This window comes from Salvelinus alpinus, chromosome 11 (assembly GCF_045679555.1).
Source record: "Salvelinus alpinus chromosome 11, SLU_Salpinus.1, whole genome shotgun sequence".
Taxonomy (NCBI): domain Eukaryota; kingdom Metazoa; phylum Chordata; class Actinopteri; order Salmoniformes; family Salmonidae; genus Salvelinus; species Salvelinus alpinus.
The window spans coordinates 11,665,889-11,678,133 of record NC_092096.1 but is presented as its reverse complement, the minus strand read 5'-3'; the positions used below and the strand labels follow the sequence as shown (position 1 = coordinate 11,678,133).

The window sequence follows — 12,245 nt, the reverse complement described above, 5'->3', positions numbered from 1 at the left end:
GATCTTGGTCATACTTTTTATTATTATTCTGCACACTACTCCTCTTACAATGTTTAATCTAGAAACACTGTTTAAACTTTAAAACGTGTCAACTGGTCTGGATTGAGTTTCTTACATGTAACTTGTTGATGTCTTCTATACGTTCAGGTCTCCATCCACTTTAATGGGATCTCCTTAACATTCTAAAAGCTCCCTATTGTGACATCACGACTTCTGACACCAATAAACTGCTTCGACCACATGACCAACACGTTAGACAACAACGTAGACGGTGAGACATCTTGGTCTGCGTCTCGGGCTATTCAAATCTGGAACGGGAAACAGAAAACAGCTTGTACAGATCTAAACGATACAGCTGTTTTAGTAACCACATCAACTTATTTAGCTAACTTCCCGCTCACTGCTGAAATAACTGCCATAGAACTTCTCAGAACTTTCAGAACTTTCAAATGATAACAATAGGAGGAGCGCATTCTAAGCGCATTCTATTCTGTTACTATGTAACATTCATGCATTCTAAGCATGAGACAATGAGTCAACATTGGGACTTTTGAGACTAATCAGCTACCTTAACCACTTTTCCCAACGATGCATCGAAGACAAAAACTTAAAGAGTATGTGACCTCGGTCTACTTCTCTGATATTCAAATCAGAAACCAGAACAGCAATAAGTACTACCAATCACTACCCCGCCCCCAAAAAATCCTGTAAAGTGTTAAAGCAAGTCCCACAAATTTTTCTTCATGGAAAATTACCATCTAGTTATTCATAATGTTGTAATTTGATGGATATGAGGTGTTTGATTTGATTTGATTTTGTATTGTCAACCTGAAGAGTGATTGCCTGATGGTAATTGTGTTTTTTGAAGGTTAGATATTTAACACTCACTTACCTTGTCTCAATGCCATTTAACTGACAAGTCTGGGCCACAGTTACAGCAGCATTCCATTGTATATTACTTTTAACCTCCTCTGCCACCAATGCCCTTTCAAACAAGATTATGGGCCTCTGAAATCCTCCTTAATTAGTCGTTTGTGATAATTAACGGTAATTAAGAAAAGACAGTCCAGTCCATACCATCAAACCCCCTGCCCTAATTCCTCCAAGGCCGTAATCCTTTAAAAACACCCAAAGGATGCTATATAAACGAGGACAGTGAAGAAGCACAGACTTCGGCAGTCGACTTCACTAACTCCTATTAACCAGTCCAGGATGGCAGAGCTAGGAGTGTTTGCTGCAAGGCGACAAGAAGATACAACCAGAGAATCAGGCTTCGCCTACACCAACAGCAATCATACCAAAGGTACAGAACATCCTGTCAGGGTAGTGCCTGGGCGTGATATCATCCAGTAGAATGAGTGAAAGAGCCTAATTCTGTGGATTCTCCTAAAGTATTGTAGTTGTTGTATATTTACAGAAGATAATGGTAAGTGATGTTGCTAAAGGTCTTTTCCTTCAAAAGATATGTCACCAACAGCAGACATACCATTCACAACTGTCAGTAGCAGTATACACAATAATACAAACAGTACATTTAAGTATTTTTATCAGGAGTATCATGACAATGTTTTCCTTGTTCATAACTTTTGATGCACACATTCTCTTCAACATATTACTTACTGTTCTCATTTGACTACATCAATAAGTCAGGTAATTTATATTCAAATATATGTACATGTCTTTTTTTTTGGTTCTCTTTTTCTTCTGCAGATCCTTTTGAGGGCCCCAACTACCACATCGCTCCGAGATGGGTGTACAATATCTCAACACTTTGGATGCTCTTTGTGGTCGTGGCCTCAACCTTCACCAACGGCCTGGTGCTGGTGGCCACTGCCAAATTCAAGAAGCTCCAACATCCTCTCAACTGGATCCTGGTCAACCTGGCGTTTGCTGACATTGCGGAGACTCTGTTGGCTAGCACCATCAGCGTTTGCAACCAGATGTTTGGTTACTTTATACTCGGACACCCGATGTGTGTCTTTGAGGGATTCACCGTCGCCACGTGTGGTAAGATGCATTTTTTATACGGACTACATTTTGTTTCATATTTAACCCTTGTGTGGTGTTCAAGCCAGCAGTACACCACCCTACATCCCACTGCTGGCTTGCTTCTGAAGCTAAGCAGCGTTGATCCTGGTTGGTCCCTGGATGGTCCTGGTTGGTCCTGGTTGGTCCTGGTTGGTCCTGGTTGGTCCTGGTTGGTCCTGGTTGGTCCCTGGATGGGAGACCAGATGCTGCTGGAAGTGGTGTTGGAGGGCCAGTTGGAAACACCCTTTCCTCTGGTCTAGAATAAATATCCCAATGTCCCAGGGCAGTGATTGGGGACATTGCCCTGTGAAAGGTGCCGTCTTTCGGATGGGATGTTAAACGGGTGTCCTGACTCTCTGTGGTCACTAATGATCCCATGGCACTCAATGTAAGAGTAGTGGTGTTAACCCTGGTGTCCCAATCTGTCCTTCATACCACCTAATAATCCCCAGCTTTCAATTGGCTCATTCATCCCCCCCTCCTCTCCCCTGTAACTATTCCCCAGGTTGTTGCTGTAAATGAGAATGTTCTCAGTCAATTGACCTGGTAAAATAAGGGTAAAATAAAAAAATATATATATTTTTGTTCTTCACCCAATGTTCGCAGGTCTGATGGACCCACAACATTAATGGGTTTTTAAAACAATACAGCCATATCAATTTACGTGAAAATACTTAATACTTAGATGTTGACTTATATCAATTACAAGCACTATCGACAGCATACATGGTTAATATTTGCCGTTAACCTCTGCTACATCACATTTATCAATTAAAGAGCTATTTGTTTTTTTTAATGAAATGTGATTTTTGCCAACAAAAATCTATTCTAATCAAGACATGGGTGGAATAAATCATGTTTATCTTGAACAAATATAAATGAAACAAGGTTTTCATCACTAGTGATGTTTATTGCTTTGAACTGAACAAATTGGAAGGACACATGTTACATACAGTATTTTATGGAAATGATAAATGAGCCCCATTGAAGAACAAATGAAGCTCGTTCTACACACCACATGAGGGACAGAGTTTTACTGTGTGTGTTTGTGTTGCAGATGTATTTCTTGCACTTGTTGCATGTGTACTGTGTCTTCCTGTCCTTCTTGGGTCCAGACACATCGCAGTGCTTCTTCTTGTTGCTACCGGCTACAATCTAGAATGATGAAAACACTTAGTTCAGGAATTTTACTGACATCTGACTCACTCACATATAGTTACAGCAGGCCAAGGTAGGAGAGTCAGACTCACTCACATATAGTTACAGCAGGCCAAGGTAGGAGAGTCAGACTCACTCACATATAGTTACAGCAGGCCAGGTAGGAGAGTCAGACACACACATGCAACAACATCACTCACACTTACTTCCGGTATCAGAGTTGCTGGTTCTGTGGGTCGGGCGAATGGGGCACCAGCATCCTCCTCCTGAATCCTCCTCACGATGGTTGCAGAAGCTGGGGTCCTTGGGATATGTTGCCTCCTCTGGATTTGAGGTCTAACCAATGCCTTGCCCAGCTCCTCGAGAAAGATCCGTCTCCTCTGGAGCTTTCCTCTGTTCCAATCTGGGTTCAACGTCTTGCCCAGCTCCTCGAGAAAGATCTGTCTCCTCTGGAGCTTCCCTCTGTTCCAATCTGGGTTCAACGCCATCCAGATGACTAACGCGTTGTACGCCGAGATGTCCAAGATGTTGAAGAATATCACAAGTGGCCAGCGTAGGGTTCTTCGTTTGCAGCGGTAGCCAGTCACCAGCTCGTCTAAATTGTCCACCCCTCCAGTAGTGGCATTCTAATCCATTATGATTTCTAGTTTTTGATGTTCCTGGCCACAGATTCTCCCATCCCTATGCAGCGTACTCATGAGTACCATATTTTTGCCTTTCTTTGGTATGTGGGACACTAGGGACGTGTCGGCCGTAAACACAAACGTAGAGGAATTGATAGGCCTGTTCCGTGTATTCAACAGCTGAGGTGGGAGCTCTGGCTTGTTTTTTCAAATTGTTCCTACCATCGTCAGCTTCCTCTTGAGGAGCTCCTGTCCCAGCTTGTGCGAAGTAAAAAAATTATTGCATGTGATGTTCTGAGTCTCTATGTCACGTCCAGGACAACCTGCATCCCTTGGTTGTTCTCAGGGGCTCCTCCACCTGGCTTCCCCGTATACACTTGCAAGTTCCACACATATGATGAAGCAGCATCACAGGCAGCCCAGATCTTGATTCCAGATTTTGATGGTTTAGACGGTATGTACTGCCTGATGGGACAGCGTCCCCTAAATGTCATAAGCTGCTCATCAACAGTAACGTTGGGCCCTGGGTTGTAAAACAGGGGAAGGTGGACCACCCACTTGTCCCACACTGACCTGATTGCAGCTAGCTTGTCTCTCTGCCGCCGAGCTGGTCTGGTGTCTCAGTTATCGAAGGGGATAATCCTGGAAATGAGGAAGTTTTCCAGAGACATTGTTGCATGGAAAAGTTCTCTGCTAGTTTCTGCATCCCACAGGGATTCTGTGGATTCCCATTGGATCTGAAAACACCAGCAAGGATAATGACCCCAAAGGATGCACGTAAATGAGTTTGGTCCATCTCCTTCAATCTCTCCCCAAAAACACGCCTTCCCTCCAAATTAGTGCAGTCTAGAATGATTTTCTGGATGGTGTCTGGGATGAACAGTTCATAAGAAGACTTTATGTCCTGCGCATGAGTACCCGCCAACCGTGTCGACCCTGGTTGCATCCTTATTACATTGGCAGCCATGCGGGTGGCTCATTCCTTGGGGAAGAAGACCATTCAATTAAAAATAAAATTACATCCATATTTCTCCTCCTGCAGGCTGCTGATGGGCTGGTCCTGGGCCTGGCTGCTGACGGGCTAGTCCTGGGGCTGGTCCTGGGCCTGGCTGCTGACGGGCTGGTCCTGGGGCTGGTCCTGGGGCTGGTTGCTGACGGGCTGGTCCTGGGGCTGGTTGCTGACGGGCTGGTCCTGTGGCTGGCTGCTGACGGGCTGGTCCTGGGGCTGGTTGCTGACGGGCTGGTCCTGGGGCTGGTTGCTGACGGGCTGGTCCTGTGGCTGGCTGCTGACGGGCTGGTCCTGGGGCTGGCTGCTGACAGGCTGGTCCTGGGGCTGGTTACTGACGGGCTGGTCCTGGGGCTGGTTGCTGATGGGCTGGTCCTGGGGCTGGCTGCTGACGGGCTGGTCCTGGGGCTGGCTGCTGACGGGCTGGTCCTGGGGCTGGCTGCTGATGGGCTGGTCCTGGAGCTGGCTGCTGACCGGTTGGTCCTGGGGCTGGCTGCTGACGGGCTGGTCCTGGGGCTGGTTACTGACGGGCTGGTCCTGGGGCTGGCTGCTGATGGGCTGGTCCTGGGGCTGGCTGAGGGTCAATCTCATCCTCATCTTCCAACTCACCAATAGACTCCAAATTGACAGAGACATTATCCTCATATTCTGACATTTTTTCCTCACTACCTTCTTTCTATGCAAAAATTATTTGTAAGGCCCTCTGAGCAGAGATCATTTTTGGCATACCGATTGATTGTGGTAAGGAGCCACACGTGCACAGATATTTATTTGTTGTGTCCCTCCTACAATTTGCACCAGGCTGGAGTAGAGTGTGGGAAAATACAGCATGTTTAACAATGTCTTGAAATAATGTATTGAAATAATGTATTGAAATAATGTATTGAAATAATGTATTGAAATAATGTATTGTAATAACATTGTGCAGGTTCCCACAAGACATTGTGTAGTTTCACACACTACAAAGGGTAAAGAGTGCCAGAAAAGCAGGAGACAGGTAGACAGGCAGGGAGACAGACAGGTTATTGTTGCTATGTTGAATCAGCAGGCCCAGGGAAGAGGAAGACAGAGTAGGCACACAGCAAACCTATTTGTTTCATTTTTACTTGTTTTCACCTACACACACACTTTTCCACACTTTTATTACCCTTGGGTCCAGTGGACCCGAACACCACATATGTAATATAAATGTGTAGGGAGGTGCAGTGTGCACTCAATGAAAATGTGTTCTTTTATATGTTCTTCACAGAAAATGAGCCAAGGCCAATGAGTCTCAGATTTAAAAAAAAAAAAATTGTATCATTTTTCTTTTAGTAAACATTGAAAATGGGTCCCACAGACCCGAACACCACACGAGGTAATACTACATTGCTACACAGCGCTGATAAAGACTAATTGGCTATTGCTAAAACACCATAGCATAGTGACAGTAATCAGAATGGATCTTGTGTGTATATCTAATGTGTATATCTAACGCAGGTATTGCTGGTCTGTGGTCTCTGGCTGTTATCTCCTGGGAGAGATGGGTGGTGGTGTGTAAGCCCTTTGGAAATGTCAAGTTTGATGCTAAATGGGCCATGGGGGGTATTATCTTCTCCTGGGTCTGGTCTGCTTTCTGGTGCGCCCCTCCTATCTTCGGCTGGAGCAGGTGAGACATCGTCTCTTTTTCTTTCGCTGAGGATATGAAAAAAAAAGTCACATTGTTCAAAAAAAGGTTTCGTTATTCAAACCCGTCTCTGTGTTTCTCTCCCTCCGTCAGGTACTGGCCTCATGGACTGAAGACTTCCTGTGGACCTGATGTGTTCGGAGGCAACGAGGATCCTGGAGTCCTGTCATACATGATCGTTCTGATGATTACATGTTGCTTCCTGCCCCTGGGAGTGATTGTCTTCTGTTACCTGTTCGTGTGGATGGCCATCCGTGCTGTAAGGGATATTTCAAATATACTACACTGTAGCAAGCAGCTATGTTGTACCGTTTGAAAATCCCGTGTGGCTCAGTTGGTAGAGCATGGCGCTTGCAACGCCAGGGTTGTGGGTTCATTCCCCACGGGGGGACCAGGATGAATATGTATGAACTTTCAAATTTGTAAGTCGCTCTGGATAAGAGCGTCTGCTAAATGACTTAAATGTAAATGTAAATGAAAATGCATATTAGAGGGTTAAATCTGACCGTGTGATACTCCGTCTGGATGACCACAGGTTGCCGCGCAGCAGAAAGACTCTGAGTCAACACAGAAGGCTGAGAAGGAAGTATCCAGGATGGTTGTTGTCATGATTTTTGCTTACTGTGTCTGCTGGGGACCTTACACGGCCTTTGCCTGCTTTGCTGCGGCTAACCCCGGGTATGCTTTCCACCCTCTGGCTGCCGCTCTGCCCGCCTACTTTGCCAAAAGCGCCACCATCTGGAATCCAGTGATCTACGTCTTCATGAATAAACAGGTGTGTTTGTTTGATAGCTGCGATACTTCGATCCCTTTACTACTAAAATAGTTATTATTAAAGGCCTCATTTTGAAAAGCTTCTCTCTTCATGTTAAATTTTTCTTCTTCTTCTTCTTCTTCTTCTTCTTCTTCTTTTCCTTCTTCTTCTTCTCCTTCTTCTCCTTCTTCTTATTCTTCTCCTTCTTCTCCTTCTTCTCCTCCTTCTTCTTCTTCTTCTTCTTCTTCTTCTCCTTCTTCTTCTTCTTCTTCTTCTTCTCCTCCTTCTTCTTCTTCTCCTTCTTCTTCTTCTTCTTCTTCTTCTCCTTCTTCTTCTTCTTCTTCTTCTTCTCCTTCTTCTTCTTCTTCTTCTTCTTCTTCTTCTTCTTCTTCTTCTTCTTCTTCTTCTTCTTCTTCTTCTTCTTCTCTCTCACCAGTTCCGTACGTGCATCATGCAGCTCTTTGGCAAGGAAGTAGACGATGGCTCGGAGGTGTCTACATCAAAAACAGAGGTTTCCACCGTGGCACCGGCATAAAACCCCCCAGACAACGTTGTACCTCTTGGAAACTAATCACGAACGTTCTGAGATATTCCACACGGGACTTTTTCAAATGTACAGTTCATCCTCTTTTGTTTCTGAAACACGTTTTCAGGAGAAAATTAAGCTTTACGTCATACAGTTGTAAGGTGTTTAAAAACATTACCCACCAAACTGAAATGGCTATGAATCACCTCAAAGGAGTTTTTATATTCCATGGTCTTCAAAATAACCAGAGAGTCGTGTGGCAATTGATATGCGTACTGTAGCTGTTGCAGTGGCACATTGTGGGAATAGGTATGGTCCTATCAATGTCTGTTGAAGTGACCCCACCCCCAAAAAAAGTTACCATTTTGGACTGCATTCCCTTCACTCTGTAGAGGCTAAACTAGACAGAATCACAGCTAAGGAGAACTGACATGAACTGCCAATGGAAATCTGATCATCACAAAACTATGTGAATAATTGATGGTTCCAAAACCCTTTACTTTATAGGTAACTTATGAGCTAAACACTTTGTAGCCCACTTGCAAATAAAAACAATAAAAAAATAATAATATTAAATAGATAAATGTGTATACAATGTATTTAACAATGTTTTTGTAGCCCTCTTGCAAATAAAAAAATAAAAAATGCATGAAATGAGAATACCCTCTGGTCTCACTTTCTATGTTTATCCTGTTTATCCTGTTTATCCTGTTTATCCTGTTTATCCCCTGTTTATCCCCTGTTTACCCTGTTTATCCCCTGTTTATTCCCTGTTTATCCTGTTTATCCTGTTTATTCCCTGTTTATTCCCTGTTTATTCCCTGTTTATCCCCTGTTTATCCTGTTTAGTCCCTGTTTATCCTGTTTATTCCCTGTTTATCCTGTTTATCCTGTTTATCCTGTTTATTCCCTGTTTATCCCCTGTTTATCCTGTTTATCCTGTTTATTCCCTGTTTATCCCCTGTTTATCCTGTTTATTCCCTGTTTATCCCCTGTTTATCCTGTTTATTCCCTGTTTGTCCCCTGTTTATCCTGTTTATTCCCTGTTTATTCCCTGTTTATCCCCTGTTTATCCTGTTTAGTCCCTGTTTATCTCCTGTTTATCCTGTTTATCCTGTTTATCTCCTGTTTATCCTGTTTATCCTGTTTATTCCCTGTTTATTCCCTGTTTATCCCCTGTTTATCCTGTTTAGTCCCTGTTTATCCCCTGTTTATCCTGTTTATCCTGTTTATCCTGTTTATCCTGTTTATCCTGTTTAGTCCCTGTTTATCCCCTGTTTATCCCCTGTTTATCCCCTGTTTATCTCCTGTTTATCATGTTTATCCTGTTTATTCCCTGTTTATCCTGTTTATTCCCTGTTTATTCCCTGTTTATCCCCTGTTTATCCTGTTTATCCTGTTTATTCCCTGTTTATCCTGTTTATTCCCTGTTTATCTCCTGTTTATCCTGTTTATCCTGTTTATTCCCTGTTTATTCCCTGTTTATCCTGTTTATTCCCTGTTTATTCCCTGTTTATCCCCTGTTTATCCTGTTTATCCTGTTTATCCCCTGTTTATCCCCTGTTTATCCCCTGTTTATCCCCTGTTTATCCCCTGTTTATCCCCTGTTTATCCCCTGTTTATCCTGTTTATTCCCTGTTTATCCTGTTTATTCCCTGTTTATCCCCTGTTTGTCCACTGTTTATTCCCTGTTTATTCCCGGTTCATCCACTGTTTATTCCCTGTGTATCACCTGTTTATTCCCTGTTTATCTCCTGTTTATTCCCTGTTTATTCCTTGTTTATTCCCTGTTTATCCCCTTTGCTGAGCTTCACAATCCACTTGAAATACTACTGAATGATTTGATGCGCGAAAAAACGCTAACATCGGTCCCATGACTTGAGTGGGATTTGTGCCACACATGCTAAAACCCTCCCGCTTCACTTCTTCCTCTCGGATTGAACCCACAGCCCTGACGTTGCAAGCGTCATGCCAATTAGCAACACGAGACCAATCACCTTGGACGTGGGGGTTTTGATGTGCATGTGTTCATTTCAAAGAAGCAACAGCACATGTTGTTATTATAAGGATGGAGCGAAATAACATGTTTCCCATGATTCCAGAACATAAACAAGGTGTACGGTTGGGAAGAGAACATGTATTTCCAGCCACAACAGGGAGACTAAACGCTTCTTTTTGGCAGAAGCTTTAATTAGTTCAATCTTGCTCAAGTGGCCATTTGAGATTTCAATTATGGGAAGTTTAAAACGTTAATGGTCCTTACAAGCCACTAAAGCTTGGCGATTAAAAGGAAATGCAGAATGACTTGTAAAGAGTCAAAGAGAGACGTGGGCCTTGAGGAAGGAGAACAAAAGCTGAACAGAGGAGCTTCATGAACACAGCTCGCACACCAATAACAAACTCACTGAATGACACCGATGACGCCAATAATCCTAACAAAACACTGCAATGCAATGTCACAGTGGAGAGAAGAAAGGAAAAGGAGTCCAAACGTGGATTTAATCATTCAAGGTGATTAGTAGTCTGAATACACACTGAGAGGAGTCACGACAACACACTGCAGTCTGAATACACACTGAGAGGAGTCACGACAACACACTGCAGTCTGAATACACACTGAGAGGAGTCACGACGACACACTGCAGTCTGAATACACACTGAGAGGAGTCACGACGACACACTGCAGTCTGAATACACACTGAGAGGAGTCACAACAACACACTGCAGTCTGAATACACACGGAGAGGAGAGGAGAGGAGAGGAGAGGAGAGGAAAGGGTGGAGAGGAGAGGAAAAGAGAGGACATGAGAGGGAGGAGAGGAGAGGTGAGAGGGAGGAGAGGTGAGGTGAGATGAGAGGGAAGAGAGGTGAGGAGAGGAGAGGGGAGGTGAGAGGGAAGAGAGGTGAGGTGAGAGGGAGGAGAGGAGAGGAGAGGAGAGGTGAGGTGAGGTGAGGCGAGAGGAAGGAGGATGTATGTGTAATTATTCTGGAAGTGCTGGAGGTGTACTGCTTTTGGAGGAGTCTGGCTGTGATGTGGGCTGGAGAGAGCAGCACCTGGGTCAGTACCTGAGGCTGGAGTTGTGGAGGGGAGGGTTGATGAGACAGGTTCTGGAGGGGTTGAGGTGTGGACAGGAGGAGAGGAAGAACAGAGGGAGGAGGTGTAATTTTTTTTGAGGTGTCTGGCTGTGATCTACAGACTGCAGGCTGGAGAGAGCAGAACCTGGCTTGGCTGGATCTCTCATCTGTCTGCAACACAGGAGCCAGAAGGCTTCCTGAGGCTATACAGTAATGTACTTTAATGTAGCTTCTTCCTGGGGCTGACATCAATAGGCTCACATCACAGCCAGAACACAGCTAGTACTATAACACAGGAAACAAGGCTGACATCACAGCCAGAACACAGCTAGTACTACAACACAGGAAACAAGGCTGACACATCACAGCCAGAACACAGCTAGTACTACAACACAGGAAACAAGGCTGACACATCACAGCCAGACCACAGCTAGTACTACAACACAGGAAACAAGGCTGACACATCACAGCCAGACCACAGCTGGTACTACAACACAGGAAACAAGGCTGACACATCACAGCCAGACCACAGCTAGTACTACAACACAGGAAACAAGGCTAACACATCACAGCCAGAACACAGCTAGTACTACAACACAGGAAACAAGGCTGACACATCACAGCCAGACCACAGCTAGTACAAAAACACAGGAAACAAGGCTGACACATCACAGCCAGACCACAGCTAGTACTACAACACAGGAAACAAGGCTGACATCACAGCCAGGACACAGCTAGTACTACAACACAGGAAACAAGGCTGACATCACAGCCAGAACACAGCTAGCACTACAACACAGGAAACAAGGCTGACATCACAGCCAGAACACAGCTAGCACTACAACACAGGAAACAAGGCTGACACATCACAGCCAGACCACAGCTAGTACTACAACACAGGAAACAAGGCTGACACATCACAGCCAGACCACAGCTAGTACTACAACACAGGAAACAAGGCTGACACATCACAGCCAGAACACAGCTAGTACTACAACACAGGAAACAAGGCTGACATCACAGCCAGAACACAGCTAGTACTACAACACAGGAAACAAGGCTGACACATCACAGCCAGAACACAGCTAGTACTACAACACAGGAAACAAGGCTGACACATCACAGCCAGAACACAGCTAGTACTACAACACAGGAAACAAGGCTGACACATCACAGCCAGGACACAGCTAGTACTACAACACAGGAAACAAGGCTGACACATCACAGCCAGACCACAGCTAGTACTACAACACAGGAAACAAGGCTGACACATCACAGCCAGACCACAGCTGGTACTACAACACAGGAAACAAGGCTGACACATCACAGCCAGAACACAGCTAGTACTACAACACAGGAAACAAGGCTGACATCACAGCCAGAACACAGCTAGTACTACAACACAGGAAA

At 44.6% G+C, this 12,245-nt stretch overlaps 1 protein-coding gene across 1 annotated transcript; it reads left to right on the top strand.

Moving 5' to 3' along the window:
* Positions 1-1,190: 1,190 nt before the first annotated feature.
* Positions 1,191-8,329, top strand: LOC139533578 (red-sensitive opsin-like). The gene is made up of 6 exons (XM_071331725.1): positions 1,191-1,303; positions 1,711-2,007; positions 6,295-6,463; positions 6,575-6,740; positions 7,017-7,256; positions 7,672-8,329. The coding sequence occupies exons 1-6, from the start codon at positions 1,213-1,215 to the stop codon at positions 7,768-7,770; spliced, it is 1,062 nt and encodes a 353-aa protein (XP_071187826.1). The 5' UTR covers positions 1,191-1,212; the 3' UTR covers positions 7,771-8,329.
* The last annotated feature ends 3,916 nt before the right edge of the window (positions 8,330-12,245 follow it).

Excerpts from the sequence above, each read along its gene's own strand:
- LOC139533578 (XM_071331725.1), top strand. The coding sequence starts at position 1,213 with ATGGCAGAGCTAGGAGTGTTTGCTGCAAGGCGACAAGAAGATACAACC. Across the intron at positions 2,008-6,294 it reads ATTCACCGTCGCCACGTGTG|GTATTGCTGGTCTGTGGTCT; the intron begins GTAAGATGCATT and ends TATCTAACGCAG. Across the intron at positions 6,741-7,016 it reads TGTGGATGGCCATCCGTGCT|GTTGCCGCGCAGCAGAAAGA; the intron begins GTAAGGGATATT and ends GGATGACCACAG.